This window comes from Macaca thibetana, chromosome 15, assembly GCF_024542745.1.
Source record: "Macaca thibetana thibetana isolate TM-01 chromosome 15, ASM2454274v1, whole genome shotgun sequence".
Lineage (NCBI taxonomy): Eukaryota > Metazoa > Chordata > Mammalia > Primates > Cercopithecidae > Macaca > Macaca thibetana.
In genome coordinates this window covers 23,368,038-23,387,840 of record NC_065592.1, presented here as the reverse complement: position 1 = coordinate 23,387,840, position 19,803 = coordinate 23,368,038, and the positions used below count along the sequence as shown (strand labels likewise).

Genomic DNA, 19,803 nt, shown 5'->3' with positions numbered 1-19,803 from the left:
AGTTGAGTTCACAAATGACAACAATCAACATGTGTAAACTGCCTGTCACATGCCAGGTGCTGTTGTAAGTATCTAATGTAAACTGACCCATTTAATCCTGAGAAAAACCTTATGGAGGACTATTTCCTTTAAGTAGCAGAGAGATAAACCAAGGCATGAACAGGCTGTCACCTGCCCAGGGCTACTGAATCATCAGCATCCCATGGTTTGTGTGGCCAGGACAGGGACTCAGGTTGACTCTGGGGCAGTAGAGTTGTCTGGGAATGTGGTGTTGCAGAAGAAGCTGAGTGTTAGGGAACTCCAGGTCTCCTTGCTCTGCGGCAACCTGGTTGAGACTGTGACCCTCTCTAGACTGGCCAGAGACAGTCATCCTGCTGTTGTCAATCTCAAAGGGAGGTAGCGAAGATAAAAGAGAGATTAAAAGTGCTCTTTGTACCTAAGTCATCATCTGATATAATCTTTCACATCCGTGACACATAGATCTCCCCTAGTGTAGTGGGGGTACATGGAGAACCCAGGGCCCACAGAGGTGAACGGCTTGCTCAAGGTCACATAGCAGCTCTACTTCAGGAGCAAGACTAGACCAGAGGTCTCTACCTGAGGAGACAACAGAGTATAGTAGTTAAAATTCTGGAGTCCAGTGAGATCTGGATTGAAATCTGGTTCTGCCACATACTAGCAGCCTGAGACCAGAAAGTTTCTTAAATTCCTTCAGATTCATTTCTCATATCTTTGAAAAAAATGATAATTTATACATCACGGAGTTGTTAGAAGTATATGAAATGATATTTATGTAAAGAATGTCTTATGGTAAGCAATGAATTAAATGATGATGGTGATGAGGATGAGGATAGTGAAGATGAGGAGGAAGAGGAGGGAAAGGAGGAGAAGGAGAGAACTCAGCGCTATTTCTATAAGTCCAGTATTTTACACTTCCACAAAATTCTACACTACTTACGTAAGCCCTTTGCTATGGTTCCCACACCTGCATTTGAAAGTCATAGCACATTTGTGCATAATTACACTCAGGGCCATGAATGGTTTTCACATAAAGCTAAATTATATTCTCAGCTCTCTGATGTCCCAATGACTGCTTCTGCATGATGTAAATCATGCCTCATCCATGCACACTGTCCGTTGAACCCATGTGATTCATCATTCACTTCATGCCCCAGCTAGTTCTGCCCAGTGTAACACTCAGTCAGCAGTGGGGAAAGATAAAACCCAAGTCATCAGGCTTTGGTTAGCGAATCCTACTGAGTCAACTTCCTTGACACCTCTCAGATCCAGCCTCATCACTGCAATGGCCCTAGCTCAAGCTTCCTCATCTTCCTCCTAAACAATACCTATAGTCTCCTATCTAGTCTCCTTGCCGCTCACTCTCTCCTCCCCACTGTCCTACTTTGCACCCCGAAGGGGCTTTTGAAAATGCTTATATGCCCATGTCACACCTCTACTTTCAGTCCAGTGCCTTCCAATGGTCAATGTGGTCTGGCTCTGACAGCTTCTCCAAACACATCCCCCATCTCTCTGACCACACCACTTGTTCACCATCCCTCAAATATGGCACACTTTTTCATCAATATGCTTGTCTCTCTGTCCCTCATGCCCTTTTTCTCCTACTCTACTTACTGAACTCTTATAAACCCTTGACTATGAAGGTTTTCCTGATGATGACTTGCCTTCCAATGGCAGAGTCCATTGCACCCACCCTTTCTCATGTAAAGAAGTCATTTTAGGACTGGCACAGTGGCTCATGCCTATAATCCCAGCACTTTGGGAGGCCGAGTTGGGAGAATTGCCTGAGTTCAGGAGTTCGAGACAAGTTTGAGCAGGATAAAGAAAAATTACAATACAAAAAAATTACAAAAATTAGCTGGGTGTGGTGGTGTGTGTCTGTAGTCTCAGCTACTTGGGGGACTAAGGTGGGAGGATTGCTTGAGTCTGGGAGGTTGAGGCTGCAACGAACTGTGTTAGTACCACTGCACTGCACTCTAGCTAGGGTGACAGAGTGGGATCCTGTCTCTTAAAAAAAAGTCACTATAATAACTATTTATTAAGAACTTTTGTTTTCAAGTACCCAATGGCTTTATATACATCATCTAATTTAATCTTCCCAACAGTCTTTGAAGTAGTATATTTATCCCTTTCACAGATGAGAAAAGTAAGGCTTAGAGAGGTTAAGTAAATGCCAGCTAACCTGAGCTTATTAGTTAGCAATATTTGTTGAGTTTGCCTCCTAAATTTCTCTTAAGGGTTAGCCCTGCCTCACTGTAAATTGCACAGCCAATATTTAAACCCAGATTGGCTTGACTCCAGAGTGTCTGATTTTATCACACTGTATTTAGTTAGCTAAATTCTGGGAGTTCCTTAAGGGCAGGAGCTAGATCCTGTTCATGTTAGTACCCCAAACCTGGAAATCAGTACTCAGGTATTGGTTGGAAGTTAGACTTAGTTTTTGACTTAAGATGGAGAAGGGAGGTACTGCACTTAGTAGCCCTAGCAGGTAGCGTGCTTACATAGTGCCCATCATTTGGAATTACTTAGTCTGCTCAAGTTTAGATCTCAGTATCTCAATACCATCACTTACTATCTACAGGATTTGGGGCAGGTTATTCAGTCTGCCTAAACCTGAGTTTCTTGAATTGTAAAATGATCACCACAACAGCACATGACTGTTTTGCCCATGGTTAAATGAGATAAGTATGTAGAGCCATCCGTATGATGAGGATTCCTTAAATGGTAGTTACCAGCATTTGTCTGTAGGGCACACTTTATCACAAAGTCTGCTGAGAGAAGATATTTCTTTACCATCCAGAAGGATGAGGTCATTTAGGGGTGATTTCCTATGCACCCCTAACACACACCTTTGTGTGTTCACAACTTCTTTATATGGCGGTGAAGACTACACAAGAAGTCTCATCCTTGCCAGCATATTGTGACATGAGCTTCCCTGGCAAGTTCCATGGCAGCGTATGGATCAATCTGGTCATGCAGATGCCAGGGCACCATACCTCCCAGCTTCATTTACGCGTCAAGAATGTTTCTTTTTTTTAACCACACACTTCTCTTTGGGGGTCTTGTTATTGCATTAAATTCCACCATGGTGACCACTTCTCTTTGAGTTAGGTTTTTGACACTAGTTACAATTCACATAGCTGACAGAGCTGTTAATCATTAATTCTTTCTTTTAATCAGAATTATCTAGGCCTTTCCCACCCAGATTTTCCTAGGTATCTGCCCAAGATTCATAGTATTATGCATATTGTCTCTGTCAGGAGAAAAAAGAAAAAAATAAACAAAAACACTATATACTGCATTGGATGCATATTAACTCCTTTGTCATTCAAGCTGGGAAACAACCCCTTGAGGTGGGACCAGCATTGACTCCACTTTGTTGATAAGAAACCTGAGGTCAAGTTCCTCCCTTAAGGGCAATAGCTGGTGAACAGCAGTGTTGTCAGACTCAAGCTAAATCAGGCTCAGACCACCACACCAGCACACTGAGTGTTGTAATTTTCTGCAACCATTGAGCTAAATTGTTCTTCAGGTTGGGTCAAGACAATGGAAAGCTACAGCAACTGGATAGCTCTCCGAAAACCTGGGACCCAGGCCCAGCAAACTGATAGCTCTCTGAAGGCCCATGTATACCCAGGAAGTGGTATACACAAGAGGCATTTAGAAGCTCCACCTGTATACTTAGAGAAACATAAACCCAATAATAGTAAACTTCCTGAAAAAGTGCCTTAGAGCTTAGACTGTGAGAGGTTGAGAAGCTTCCCAGGCACCAAGGTTGGAAGAATCCCTTTCTGCCTTGTTTGCTTTTGTGTTACCTATTTCCCCATATGAATCTGAGTCCTGGGGGCAAAAATGTCCTCAGTATGTAGGTTATCGGGAAGGGGATTGTCAATCTCATCAACATTCGCCAAATTGAGAAGTGAAGTAGCCATTGTTTTTTCTTTTTTACTCACCACTATACAAATGAGGATAGGCATATTTGGAATGGCTTATCTTTTATTGATAATCAGTATCTTTTCCTCTTGTGAAACCCCACAGTGCTATACTCTCTTCTCTTCACAGGTGTCATCTTTGCATTATGATATACCTGACCTACATCCCATCTGCTCAAGCTAGGTAGCCTATTTGAGCTAATACAAAGGTGTTAAGAATTTATAACACCTCTTTGTACTCATTACCCTCCCAGGGAAGGGTATACCGGAAGCAGCGCAATTATCATTTAAAAGGAGATTTCAATTACACCTCAATAAAGCTGTTTCAAAAATAGATACATAAAGGGAGATTCTAATGTTGGAATGTCTCCCCCTAAGCTACCATCACCTCCTTCATGGAAAATGACAATGGTACCCCTCTCTTTAGGGCCTTCTCCAATCCATTCTTCACCCTGTAGTGAGAATGATTTTCTTAAAGAGCAAGTTGACTATTTTAGTTATATAAATAGTCATGGATGCTCCAAAACAGTGTCAAGCTTCTTTTCCAAAGCTTCCAATGCCTTGCCAAGGTCCCAGCCTCACCTTGCCAAGTTCCCAGCCTCACCTTTTGACACTTGTTACTTTGATCCCTGCTCTTAAGGAAAGTTTTCAGTCCTTGAAAGAGGTTTACTCTCTCTTGTCTCTGGGCTTTTGTTCATATCCCCTCTTGCTGGAGCAAATCCCATCTTTTTTTTTTTTTTTTTTTTTTAAGTTGTCAACTAGGCTGGAGTCCAGTGGCACCATGTCGGTTCACTGCAACCTCCACCTCCCAGGTTCAAGCAAGTCTCGTGCCTCGGCCTTCCAAGTAGCTGGGATTGATTATGGGCGCATGCCACCATGCTATTTTTTATTTTTTGTATTTTTAGTAGAGATGGGGTTTCGCCATATTGGCCAGGCTGGTCTCAAACTCCTGGCCTCAAGTGATCGACCTGCCCTGGCCTCCCAAAGCGCTGGGATTACAGACACGATCCACCGTGCCTGGCAAGCAAATCCCTTCTTTTTCACCTCTCTGTCTGGCTTATTTCTCCTCATCCTTTGGGTTTAGGTATCACTTTTTCAAGGAAGCATTTCAGGAGCCCTCCAGTGTGTCTCATGCTCCAACAGTGAATGCAGAGAACCTCCATTCTTCCTCTAGCACAGCTTGAAATGATCAGACTCCTTCTCTATAATTTCCACTGGGCCATAAGGTCCCTGAGGGAAGGAAGCTTCTCTGTCTTTAGTTGCATATGCTCTGTGACTGGCACAGGGTAGATACTCAATAAGTGAATAAACAGAGGTCTCTCAAGAACATTCCTTTGGTAAGAAATACTACCCAAGCAGAAAGAGAGACAATAGGAATTTTTAATGCATGGACAGGCCTGCAGGGGACTCTGGGCAGACTCACAGGTAGCAGGAAGAGGCAGGGTCCCACAAACTCAATAATGTCCAGCAAAAAAGAGAGAGAAGTCCTTAAAGACCCATGCTTCCTCACTGCAACCATCCTCAGAGCTTCCTTCCTGGTGCTGAAGAGGTCAAAACTGTGTCCTCTAGGGGTCAGGTCAAAACTGTCCCTCCATAGGTCTCCTCCAGGGGTCCATGGCAGGAAGAAAGCAGAGTGTGGCAGGAAGGAGGAAGAAGAGCAAAGGCCGCTTGGTCTCCACCTGAAAACTTCTGCCTCAGGATTGACAGCCATCCATAAGAAAAGGTTTAAAAAGGAGAGACTTTTGATAGAGTCAAATAATATCTTTGAAAAAATAAAAGATAGAGAAAAATGAATAATTCAAAGGTCTCTGTCCACTATCCACAGGAGAAACCATTTGCTTTGGCCTTGCTGGCAAGTTTCATCTGCTAGGCCCATCCTCAGCTGTCCCCCAGCCCACCCAGGCCCCAGGATCCAGGAGAATACTGCTCCCCCTCCCATGGAGAGTCTCTGTGCTCACGGAGGGCAATACCCTCCCTCACCGGCCCTTGGACTCCCCGTACGTGTTCCGGGCCATTGACACCATCTTCTCCTCACACGTGATTTTGGTGTCCTTGAGGATGCTGTACCACACCATGCCTGCAGGCCGGACCTCCTCGCTGCGGCAGAAAAGATAGGGCACCGTTTCCACACGGCTCTGGATGTAGGCACTCCGCAGGAGGCTGGAGCAGTGGCTACTCACCCTCTCCAGCCGCCGTAGAATCAGATGGGCCTTCCTGAAAGGTAGGATGAGACAGCCATGATTAAAGAAGCTCAGATCAAGAGTTAGGCCTTTGAGGTAGTGAGTAAATGTCAACAAACAAATGAGAAATTCTTCTCCCAACCATTTCCTATCTATTCCGGATCGGAGTGTGGAACTTCAAACACTCACTCAAAAATTACCCCAGAACCTGTCTTCTTCAATTGTGCAATGTGTTAAAAAAAAATGAACAAGAGTCATAGCCTTTAACCTAATATTTTTACTTCTAGGATATGGGAGCCCTAGGAGTTTGAAAGTGACCAGCCTTGGACTCTGATCAAATAGATATTATTATAATGATTAAAAAGCAACAAGAACAACTAAAAGTTATTGACACCATATGCTAGACACTGGGTATGCACTTTACATATATTTTAAATTTTTTATTTAGCCTTTATAACTATCCTGAATGTATTGTCTACCCCCTTTTAATGGGTGAGGAGCTCAAGCAAGGCTCAGAATAGTGACACTACTTGACCAAGGCAAACATCAAGTTGGCCACTGGAGTTGGAAATAATCTAAATCTAGGCCTGACCACCCACAGTCCCTTTCTAACTGTCTGTGTTCTCATTTCATGAACTCTTTCACACTCTTTTCTCCCAGTCTGGAAACTTTGAAATCTTGCCCTTTGTGATTCCCTTTCATCAAATATATATATGTCCCCAAATCAGAACTTTTCTGTGTCTCATTTTTTTCCATCTTTAAAAAAATGATGATGGTCTTATTCTCAAGTTGAGTATGAGAAATGCCTAATGCCTGATATAGAGCTCAGAGTAAGCTTCTAATAAATGATAGCTACTCTTATAAAGGATTGCTGGAATGAGCCCTCAGGATCAAGGTTACGCTAAAAACTAGCCTTACCAAGAATCATTCTGTACTATGGAGGATAACCTTAAGAACTTATCTAGAGCCCTATAGGGTGCTGCTGGGAGAAATTTGATGGCTGCATAGACAAATAAAGCCAGGAAGGATTGTTGCAATCACCTAGTCCAGGGTTTTTCAAAGGTGGCACTATCGACATTCTGGGCTAGATTTTTTTTTGTTGTGGGAACAATCCTATAGGACATTTAGCAGCATCCCAGGGCTCCACCTACCACCAATAGTACCCTTGCCCCAGTCGTGAATTGTCAAAATTCTTTAGACATTGAAGAATTTTCAATAGCACCCTTGCCCCAGTGAAACTGTCTTTAGTCATTGCCAAATATACTCTGGGGGCAATATCACCCAAGTTGAGAACCACTGACCTAGTCTGACCCACTTTCATTAAAAATGTGGAAACTGAGGCTTAGAGAAGGAACAGAATGTCTTTATCCCAGGTCACATTACAAGTCAGCTTCAGTGCAAAGCTGTCTTGTCTCCATGTGGAAACCACTTTTCTCTATGTTCCAGCATCTTCAAGATGCCCAGGCACCCTGGGAGGCTACATGAGAAGTTCTCTCTCCTGCTGTCCTCTCCATGCCCCTCTGATACCACAGGAGGGAAGGAGTTTTACAACAACAGACCCCACAAATGGGAGACTGTGTTAGGCACCTGCATAGCAGCTGAAAAAGGACCGGGCTTATGTGTGTACATTTTGTGGGCACAATTTATGAGGTGCCTTTCAAAAAGTCCTCTTTGTATAGTTCACCACTTGGGTGGAATATTTTCTGAGGTGCCAAGAATTCATCACTTCATAATCACACTCAAGCCACAGTCCTCTTTTCCCTTGGGCAAGTGCCCCCCCAAGAGGAGCCTGAGGAGTTTCTTTTCCATCCCTTCTCACTTGAGTTCTTGCTTCATTCTTTAATAATTCTGTGTCCTGGGGACATTTACTTAACATCTCTAAATCTATTTCTTCATTTGAAAAACGAAACTGTTGTGAAGTTGAAGGAGATAAAGTCATTTCTTGCTGATTTACTGAGCATTTATTATGTGGCAGAACTTCTGGTAGAAAAGATGGACAAATGGAGATGATAATACGAGTGACAAAAGCAATTATAAAAGAAGTTACGAGAGCTGTGTGAAAACAGAGGAAGGTACTTAAGTAGGATCAAGGATGTCCAAGAAGACTTCCTATTATGTGTGAAACATGTGTTCAGTCTCCTAAAGGAATAGGAGTTAGATAAAGAAGAGTAAAAGGCGGCTGGGCACGGTGGCTCACGCCTGTAATCCCAGCACTTTAGGAGGCCAAGGCGGGTGGATCACAAGGTCAGAAGTTTGACAGCAGCCTGGCCAACATGGTGAAACTCTGTCTCTACTAAAAATACAAAAATTAGCTGGGCGTGGTGGTGGGCACCTGTAATCCCAGCTACTCAGGAGGCTGAGGCAGGAGAATTGTTTGAAACCATAAGGTGGAGGTTACAGTGAACAAAGATTGTGCCACTCTACTCCAGCCTGGGCAACAAGACAAAACTCCACCTCAAAAAAAAAAAAAAAAAAAAAAAAGTAAAGGTAAAAGTACAAAGATAAGAGATGCATAGATGTTCTGAGAATCTATGGCTGCAATACAGTATACAAGTAGGGACACAGGGAAAACTGGAAGGAGCCAGAGTCAGGCTGCTGGAGCCTAGCAGCTAGGACAGTGGTTGTATGGAGTAATGATACATCCACAGGCTCCAGAACACCGACTGCTCAGGTTCAAATCCCAGCTCAGCCACTCACTCTGTGCGATACTGAGTGAACTGCTTTACCACTTGTCCCACAGTTTTCTTACCTTACCCACAAAATGAAAATAATAACTGTATCTACCAAAGTGTTATTTTTAAAATAAAAAATTAACAAACACATAATAAACTGTCAATAAATGTTAACTATGATTATTGTCTTGAGAGTAAGTGGGAGACTTATCGAAATATTTCAAGAAGCAAAGTAACAGGTTTGGAGCTGAATTGTTTAAAAATACTTCTGGTTGTTTGAGGAGAACTGAGTGGAAGGAGGCAAGCAGAATTAAACCAAGTGGAGGCTGGGAGTGGTGGCTCATGCCTGTAATCCCAAAACTTTGGGAGGATGACGTGGGTGGATCACCTGAGGTCAGGAGTTTGATACCAGCCTGGCCAACATGGTAAAATCCTGTCTCTACTAAAAATACAAAAATTAGCTGGGTCTTGTGGTATATGCCTGTAATCCCAGCTACTCGGGAAGCTGAAGCTGGAGAATTGCTTGAACCCAAGAGGCGGAGGTTGCAGTGAGCCGAGATCGTACCATTGCACTCCAGCCTGGGCAACAAGAGCAAAACTCTATCAAAAAAAAAAAAAAAAAAAAGTAACCAAGTGGAGTGCACAGTGAGGTGTTAACTGTTTCCCATTGTTGTACTTACAGGTGTTGGTTTGATTTTTCTCTATACTGGTAAAAAAAGCTTCTTTTCTTGGTTTGCTCATCTATGCAAAGGGAACAGCAGATGGCTCACCTCATAAAGTTATAGTGAGGGTTAAGTCAGTACATGTCAAATTCTTAGAAAATTACTTGGCACAAAGTAGCACCTGATGCATGCTAGAAAGTATCATCACCATTATCATTACTACCACCACCATCACTCTCATGGCCATCATCATTATTATATATCATTAGGTGTATTTTGTGTACCAGGCCCTGCGACTGATATTAACTAGTTTAAGCCTTGGGTATCTTTATAAGTCAGTGACAAGAGACAGGCAGACATAAATATTAACAGCCTCTAATTCGGGGGCAGAGCACTAGGCTGAGGAACACTAAGCATGCTGTTCTGGGAATATAAAAGATGGACATCAATCCTCAGTTTGGAGACTCACAGTAGTCTCTCAAGAGGATATCACACCTGAGCTAGGTCTTCAATAATGAAACAGCATTTTCAGGTAGATGAGAAGGCAGAGGAAATTGCCCATCCCAACTTAGACTGGAGAGAACATAAACCACTAGTTGTTTGAAATAACCAGTGCAAAGAATAGGTGGGAGACCAGTGAGCTTGGCAGGGATCAGACCAGGCAGACTCTTCCAAGTCATGATGTAGTATTTGGATTTTATTCTGGGCAATGGAGAGACATTTTCTGATTAGACAGTCACAGAAGTAAGCGATAAATATAAATAGAAAATGATGTTGGAAAACACAATTCTTCCAACATGCCCAAATGCCCTTCTTCCAAAGGAACAGACAAAGCCTCCTTTTGCATGGATTAGGAAAACATATTTGGAGTGAGAAAATGATTTTGCCTTTAAGGAACACCTTGAGTTAGTAACAAAGGCAAAGCTAGAACTAGGGTTCCTGATTCCAGAGTCAAGATGAAGTGTTGGCTCTGGAATCCCAGATTTAAATCCCAACTCTATAAATTACAGCTACGTGGTTTGTGAGCAAATTCTTCAATGCCACTAACTCTTAGTTGTAGCATCCATAAAATGAGAATAACAATTTTGTTGGGAGGATGAGATACTATGGACAATTTGCTTAGCTCTAAGTAAATGTTAGCAATGATTGAAAGCAGAATATTACAGTGAAAAGGACACAGGGTTTAGAGCCCATAAGGGCAAGTCACTTCACCTTCCTAAGCCTCAGTTTTCTCTTGTATAAATGAAAATAGAAATATTTATTTTGTAGGGCTGTTGTTAGGTTGAAATGAAATGATGGCTACAGGCATCTAGCACAAGACTTTGTACATAACAGGCACTGAACCAATGTTTGCATTTAGAAAACAAAGAAGAGGCCTGGCGCGGTGGCTCTAGCCTGTAATCCCAGCACTTCGGGAGGCTGAGATGGGCGGATCACGAGGTCACGAGATCGAGACCATCCTGGCTAACACGGTGAAACCCCATCTCTACTAAAAAATACAAAAAAACTAGCTGGGCGAGGTGGCGGGCGCCTGTAGTCCCAGCTACTCGGGAGGCTGAGGCAGGAGAATGGCCTAAACCCGGGAGGCGGAGCTTGCAGTGAGTTGAGATCTGGCCACTGCACTCCAGCCTGGGCAACAGAGCGAGACTCCGTCTCAAAAAAAAAAAAAAAAGAAAACAAAGAAGAATTCAGAAAGTGAAGCCATGGAGAGAAGGGTTTCAGGTGCTCAAAGGCTGGGAAGGAGAAGGAAGAGTGGGAGTGAGAGAGACCAAAGGCAAAAATGTTGTCTAATAAATTGTAGTCAATAGAGATCCATAAATCAAAAGGCCAGGCGTGCTTCAAGTTTTCCCTGGAGGGGAAATCATAGGTCAGAGTGACCACTTTTCTCAAATACCAGAAATGAAATCTTCCTCATTGGAGATAGGACCCACTGGGATAGGAAGCAAGAGGTGAGGGAGGGCCACCACATACTAATTTATTGTTTTATCAGCAAGTGAGACTGAGACAGGAATCGCTTGTGAAAGAGTCAGGGGCTGGGCCCAAATGCCACTTTTCTGGGAACAATTCTATTCCCAGCAGCATTCCCCAGTCAGCTGTTGACTCACTAATCAGACAGGACAGAGACCCAATTTCTAAGGGGGCCCTGAAATGGAAAAAAAGAAGACAGGCAGGAAGAAAACATTTCCATTCGCCTCCCTCCCTCCTCCCTGCCTTCTGGAGTTGAGCTTAAGTGTCTCTGAGTTAGCTGACCCCAAGTTTAATAAGAATTGAGGACATGATGTGGTTGCACAAAAATGGGAACATAACCTTCAGAAGTGGAGAGAACAGAGGTTAAGGGAAGTAATGGCTTTATTCATGGTGTCCTCATCAGGCTCCATCTGGAGAAACTCCGATACTTCTGGTAAGAGGGACACATGTAAACTGCAGCCAGATCATGATGCTGAGGGGTGTCTCAAAAGCAAGCCTGCTGAGCTGAAAGCAGGAATGGAGAGTGCCCATGGAAGAGGAGATTTAGGCCATTAGTTACATTGTTGTAGCAACAAAAGACAAATGGGCAACAATCTGAGGGTCAGGGATGATAATGACTATAATTTATTGAGCACCCACTATGTGCCAGAAAGTGTACCTATGCAACATTATTCTACATCTAATCCTCAACACAATTTTAGAGTCTACAGGTGATAAAAAAGAGCTTCAAGCCAGTCATTGATCTGACCAGGGTGACAGGAGGATAGGGCGAGGTTTCAATCCTCTGCTGTAAGGCACCAAAGCATATGACACAGCCACCCTAAAACTACCAGAAGACACATTTGGCTCAAAATAATAAAAAATGTAAAGCTAAAGTCCTCTAAATTTAGAATGGGTTATTCCATGTGGCAGTGGGTTCCCCATCACTGGAGGTGATTAAATCAATTCTGTTTTAGAAAGGGGTGTGCTACAGTGGGAGTCGTAACAGGTGTTTGTCATTGTTGTTTATTTGTTTTTAATCTAAAAGGCATGAGAGCCTTGATCCACAGAGAAATATCATCTGATGACCACTCACTTCACAGCAAAATTTGCTGTGACACAATTGCCAAGCACTGAATTCCTGAGCTGAGAGGACCACTTTTGCTGAGGCTCTATTCATGACTCAAAGTCACACTGAAATTTCATCTTCAGGAAGCCTTCCAGATCTTCTCAGCTATCATAAGTCATGTTTTCCCATTTGCTGCTGAAGCATTTTATTTATTTGTGGAGATACATATCACATTTTTTCTTAGTTGTGCACATATCTTGGGATGCGATGTGGTTTCACAGCACACCAGTTGAATATCAGAAGACAATATTCTAAATTCAGACTCCAACACTTAGAGTTTAGACCTTGCAACTATGGACAGTTTACATAACTCCACATGATTCTCTGTTGCTTAATCTTCAAAATCTATTGTTCAGGAGATTAAATGAAATATAAATAACTGGGCCAATAATAGATGCTCAACTAATATTTCCCACCTGCTTCTTGGACAGTGTAGGTCTCCTCTGGTGTCCAGCTCTTTACTATGCAAGAATAACGAATTAATAAATGCAAACTGCCGGGTGCGGTGTCTCACACCTGTAATCCCAGCACTTTGGGAGGCTGAGGCGAGCGAATCACTTGTGGTCGGGAGTTTGAGACCAGCCTGGCCAACACGGTGAAACCCTGTCTCTACTAAAAATACACAAATTGGCCAGGCTTAGTGGCGGGTGCCTGTAATCCCAGGTACTTGGGAGGCTGAGGCAACAGAATCGTGTGAACATGGGAGGCAGAGGTTGCAGTGGGCTGAGATTGCACCACTGCACTCCAGTCTGGGCGACAGAGCAAGACTTTGTCTTGGGGACAGGGGGAGGGAGGGAGGGAGGGAGGGGGAGGGAGGAAGGAAGGAAGGAAGGAAGGAAGGAAGGAAGGAAGGAAGGAAGGAAGGAAGGAAGGAAGGAAGGAAGGAAGGAAATGCAAACTGACTTGAAGTGAGAAAATTTTCAGTCCTTAGCTTTCAAAACACAGCAACTCTTCGGCAAGGGTCAATAAAGGGATGAAATGGCACAAAAGTATCATGTGGACCTAAAGAAATAATCAGGCAAGTGGGCAAAAGGTTTATGTGGATTTGTTTATAATAACAAAGAAATTGTAAGAAATATGTTGGTTGTTAATACAAAACCAGATTAATGTGTGATACAGTCACAAATTTGCATGACTAAAGGACCCTTAAAAAAGATAAAACATTGACATATGTATCTGCGGGGAAAAACTTGTACGGCATATTATTAAACAGAAACAGGCAGATATTAGAACATAGTTCATGGATTTGTTAAACATAGTAGAGATGATAGAGCTATGGTTGTAGACATGAACATATTCTTAAGCCTGTATCTGTTTCCCTATCTCCATGCATTTCCATATCTGTATATGGAAATACATATGTACACTGTTAACAATGCAATCTCTGGGGTAGGTTTGGGATTATGTGGCCGAGAGGTACACAATTTTCATTATTTTATATATTTCTGTACCATTTGGATTTTATATAATGAACAAGAATTATTTCAGAACAAAATCAAATGAAGGTATTTTCATTTTAAAATATGAATATATACACATATATTTTTAAGCTGATGTGATGAACTTGTGCAATGAAGCCATGGTTTTATGACTTTCCAGTAGTTCATCAGGGTTACTTTCAAAATAAACCTACATCAAATTTAGCCTCAGCTTGCTCCTATCCAACAGAAAGTCAAAAGCTCAGATACTGCCACTGGTTATACACCTTTAACACCAGGTTTGAAATGTGATTTGTAAGGTGACCACTGAAAATGTTTGCATTTGCTTTTTCTTTTCATCCACTCAGAAGAAATCATAAGACTTTTTCAAAAATGTGTTCTTTGATGACAGAAATGACTGAGTCTCAACTGATCCAAAGCTATTTCAGTTGGAACTGATAGGAACTTCAAGACAATAACTAACCTTGCTATATACTATCAGTGGGGAAAACAGATCCATGGGACACTTGTTCAACGTCCAAAGTCAGTGTGTTTTGTTAGTATTTCTTTGTTAGTAATAGTTAGTTGGTATTAGTATTAGCATTTGTTTCTTAATTGAAGGTAGAATGGAAGATATCTTTAATTATAAGATATGCCAATGCTTTAATAACAGCCATTCAAGAAAAAAGGAATACAATGCTTAATGTACACGTCCACTGTGCACAATCCGTCCTGATTTTAGAAATGCCAAAATATACAGAAAAAAGTTAAAAGTGCCTCTGATATTACAAGATTATGACCCTAGAAGCCTAAGTCTGCTCTTGTTCCCATTATCTTAAAAATTCCGAGAGGTAATTCAACATATCCAAAGAAGCAGCTAACACAATCTTGGAGGAATATACAGTGACATCCCAGGCTTGTTTGTTTTCACTAAGAACACAGCAGGGGATGTGTAACTCTTTTCAAATCCCATGGCATGTTGAGAAAGATCCTGTCATGATTTCTGCAATCTGTTCCTAATGCCTGCCATGGAGGCAAGAGGAGCTGACATCATAAATACATGATTCCTGGTCCAGATAGATCAATTTCATGGAAGCAAGATGTCCTCAAGAGCTTGCTGTCTCCTCTCTCTCAATATGCTCAAACGTAACTGAAAGTATAGAGAAGCCCAAGAGTGGTCAAGGACGTTCTGACCCGAGAAAATTCTGGTCCGTGGCCACCTATGAGCTCGGTTTTTCAAGTCTCCTAATAGGAACCTTATGGCTGGGGACAGCTGGGTGTCAGCAGGTCTTCTTCGAGCAGCTGTTTGCAGTAACCTGTGATCATAAGAACTAGGCTCTGGGGGACACTGGCCTGATAGATTTATTAGGCAGAGGTAAGAGATGTCCTTTTGTCACTAAATCTTATGGGGACACATATGACTACAGATATAGGAAAGATTTGAAAACATTTTGGGGTTTAGTGATTACATAGTCGAAGAGAATCCTAATAGAGCTCATCTTATGATATCAGTCCTCAATGTACTCCTGGAAAAACCTCTTATCACTCTAGCCAACATGGGTCCCTGAAAAACAAAACGTGTAGGGCTGGAGGTGAAATGATACTAACAATGTGTCTGTTCTCTGGTCTTTATGACTTTCAGCGTTTTCTGGTTCCTTGGCTTCCCAGCTGGAAGAGACTTTGGAGTTCAGCCCTTTCATGTTACAAACGAGGTCCAGAATGGGGATGGCTTGTGTCCAAGGTCACACAACAAGTAGGTGACAAGGCTAGGACAGAATCCCTGGGCTCCTGGCTTTGGAGAAGCATCTTGCCATCTCTTATTTACACTGTGATGTTCTGCACACTTGCTAATCCTTGAAAGGCAGAGCAAATTTATCCAAATTGCTCCTCTGTTTAAAACATTTATATGGCTTCTGGGAGAAAGAAGAAACTTGTGAACAGAACTCACAAGAGCCATCATGATCCGTCCTTTGCTAAACAATCCAGCCTTGTTGTTTTTGTTTGTTTGCTTTTCCTTTTCACCTTGAACTCTCCTCTTTCACTTTGAACTCTCTTCTCCAATAAGATTTATATTTTTAACTGAAGTATATTCTCTTACCCAACCTTCTCTCATCTTTGCATTGGTAATTCCTTCTGATGAGAAGACTCTCTCCCTTCCACCTGGAGGACCCTTCTTCATTCTGTTTCTAAACTTAGAAATGTTCTTTCTTTCATAAGGATTCTTCCTTGAGCTCCAGGTCTGGATTAGCTGCTCCAGCTTTCTGCATCTGGAACCTGGTCACTCCAAGTGTGCTTTTGGGGCCAACAACATTAACATCACTATGAGAGCTTGTTACATTGCATTTTTTGGAATGTTAAAAGACCTCAGAGTTCATGGAATTCAGTAAATGCAGAATCTCAGGCCCAACCCAGACTACTGAGTCAATTTAGATTGTAACAAGTCCCCAGGTGATTCTCAGGCACGTTGAAGTTTGAGAAGCACTGCTCTAAAATGCTCGTCCATTCACATGCCAAATGCCACTGCAATTGCCAGCTGACCAATCTTTTCCTCATTAGATGCTGAACCTTGTAAAGGCAGGATCTGTCATCTTCACTTGTATTTTTAGCCTCCAGTACATGGCCTGACACATAGTTAGCACATTAAATGAATGAATGAATGAATCAATCAATCAAGTGAGATATCTTCAAGTCTTTTAATATTTGCAAGGACATTGCATTTCTTGGAATGTTAGAAGACCTCAGAGTTCATGGAATTCAATTGTTTCCAACTGTGATCTAAAGATTCTTGAGGGCTTGGAGAGACATAAGGGATGCTTGGGATTGGGTGGAGTGGAGGGGCATAGAAGAGGAGACCCAGCAGGTGGGACTCCAGGCCACCCACTCCAGTTTCTACCAGAACAAATCTTTAGTCATCTGGTCCACACATTTAATCATCTCATTACCCAATTACTCAACAACTAATTACTTAGCACCTACTTATAAATGTGAATACGACATAAGGGATCACTAACTACACATAGTTTACATTGTAGTGGGGAAGACAGATAATATGTAAGTAAACATACAAGCAATATAAGATTCTAAATCTAGTAAGTGCAGGAACGATAGTTAAACCATGAGGGTGTGACAGAGCAAATGGGTAGACACTTTAGATAATTCTCTGTGGAGGTGGGCTGTGATTCCATGTAAGATTTATTTAGAAAAAAAAAAAAAGCCACTGGTTAAAAAAAAATAACACTGTTCTAGTTCATCCTGATCATGTTATAGGTGAGGAGACTGAAGGCCAGAAAGCGGCAGAGCCCAGGGTTGCACAGTGAGTTTATTAGCAGCACCAGGATAGATTAGGAGGCAGCTTCCTTGATTCCTGCTGACATAATCAGTGTGGGATGTTGGAGCAATCTCAGATATCCTCCTGGAGACTAGAAAGACCAGAGGAGGAGGAAGCTGGGTGACAGGGTGGGGACGTTCACAGACAGTGGCTGGTGACTGCCTGACTAGGGGTTAGCAGGTTATCACAGTCCATTACTGAGTGGATTGCCCATCCTTTGTGGGCGGCCTGGCGGCCTTTCCAGAAGATTTATGTCCTGGAGGCCCATAAAGGATTCCAGGAGGCTGTAAAGACAAAGTCAGAAGTGGAGCTCTGGTTTAGCTTCCACACAAACTCCCTGAGCCCTCTGGGAAAGCCCAAAAGAGTGGAATGCCTTCCTCTGTCCATAGGCAAGATGGCAGCTGAGAAGACTCACACAGCAGCTTTCATCTGGGGCTCTTCACTTCAGCCTGCCAGTCCCGCCCTCTTTTAGGTTTTATCTAAAGAACCTTCCTTTCATGTGCAAGGGAGAAAGTTAAAGTCCAGGACCCAACAGAACTGATAAGACCTTGCCCTGGGGTGAGATCCCTTTTATCCCTGGACCAAGCTCTCATCTCTGTCCCTGAGAGCCTAAAATTCTTGGAGGGCCATTGCAAATGTTCTAAGGGCTCAAGGTGAGAGCTCAAGGCAGAACTGGCCTCCATGTCAAACTCTGCACAACTCTGGGCAGCTCATTTTGCCCCATGGGACCTCAATTTCCTTATCATCCAAAAAATGGCATTAATACCCTATATGGTCATTTCGAAGTTTTTAAAGCATGAAGTGCTGCCCACTAAGTATTTCAGGAAGTCATGCGATTCTCTCCAGGGCACCAATGCCACCCTGGCCTAGAATGCTATGCTGTGTTCCTGGGACTATTATCACAACAGCCTCTAGAGCCTCACTGCCGCTTTCTTACCTTGACCCCTATAATCAAGCCAGAGGGATCTTTCTCCTTTGATGGTGTGATAATATTATTCCTTTTTGTGAAAAATACTTGAAAAGCTTACCATTACCCTAAGGAGATAATACCAACTTCTTAACCTAATTTAAAGAGTATTCAGGATCTGGCTCCCACTGACCTCCCCCTTATTATCTCTTACCACTCCTGCTGTCACACACTTTGTTGCAACTACACGGAAATTCTTTAGTTGCTCCAAACACAGTGTTTACCAAAGTGCAGGCTGAGTTCTTCTAGGGTAGGGAAAGGATTTTAGGTGGTACTCAAGATGATCACAGACCCAATATTAAACAAAAATGAATCACGTTTGCAAAAGTGGTTAGATTAGCTCTTGCATTCTCTTCCCCTCTTTCAGGTTACTTCAAAAAGAAAATATTGGGCCGGCCAGTGGCTCATGCTTGTAATCCAAGCACTTTGGGAGGCTGAGATGGGCGGATCACTTGAGGTCAGGAGTTCGAAACCAGCCTGGCCAACTTGGTGAAACCCTCTCTCCACTAAAAAAAAAATTTTTAAAACTAGCCTGGCATGGTGGTGGGTGTCTATAATCCCAGCCACTTGGAAGGCTAAGGCAGGAGAATCGCTTGAACTCAAGAACTTGTAGTGAGCCAAGATAGCACCATTGCTCTCCAGTCTGGGCAACAAGAGCGAAACTCCATCTCAAAAAAAGAAAAGACAATCTTGGTTTGGGGCTGTGTCTTTAACACTTCTCTAACTAATCTCCCTTTTGAAGGGACAGCCTCAGGCTCTGCTAGAATTGAACAACATTGTTTTCCGTTTTTTGTCTTGTTCCACTTTTGTTGATTTTGTCCATTGTATTGAAGGGTTAAGTTTAATTTTCTATTAAGGGAAGATGGTGTTGGTTTTTCCTTTACAAGATAATGTGTTTTCTGTTCAAATACATTTTTAATAAGAAGTGAATCTAAGAAAGAAATACAAAATAAAATATATATGGTGGTGAGATGGCAAAAGTCATAAAAGTGGTAGGCAAATGATCCAAAGTTGAGAAGAAAACTTCCACTGTCATGTAATATTTTCTCTTCTGAGCATTCCGTCAGGTAGTCTCTCTACTCCAAACACCTATCCTTCTCCCCAGCAACCCTCACTTACCTTACCCCAACTCAAACTTTAGGCCTCAGGCTCTCAGCCCCAGTGCAGCTTCATTGGGTGACCTAGACCAGATGCCTATGTCTCATGTATGTTCCCAAAGAGTTCTGTTCTTCTGCTATCATGACACTTATTATTCCTGCTCTACATAACTGCCTGTTTAACTACCTGCAACAGGAAGTTATATATAGGTAGCAACCATTTCTACCTTTTTACCATTGCATTGTCAGCAGCCACCACATAACAGGTGCTGTTAAATATATGCTGAATGGATGAATGCTGCTAGATGCAAGACATACAATGCAGCCACCATTGCATATACTGCTTTATGAAGCTTTAGATGATAGTGACTGTGCCTTAGTTCTGTTTGAATCATTGCTGGTTCCTGGCATAGTGACTGGCATGCAGGACAAAAATAAAGCCTTCATACATGT

The 19,803-nt window shown here is 42.5% G+C and overlaps 1 protein-coding gene across 5 annotated transcripts in view; it reads right to left on the bottom strand.

The window, feature by feature from the left end:
- Positions 1–5,312: 5,312 nt before the first annotated feature.
- Positions 5,313–19,803, bottom strand: part of ASTN2 (astrotactin 2) — a 988,433-nt gene continuing 973,942 nt past the window's right edge. For all 5 annotated transcript variants that reach the window (XM_050759610.1, XM_050759611.1, XM_050759612.1 and 2 more), the window contains one exon: positions 5,313–6,164. In XM_050759610.1, the coding sequence (XP_050615567.1) occupies positions 5,927–6,164 (238 nt within the window). In that variant the 3' untranslated portion in view covers positions 5,313–5,926. The remainder of the gene's footprint in view (positions 6,165–19,803) is intronic.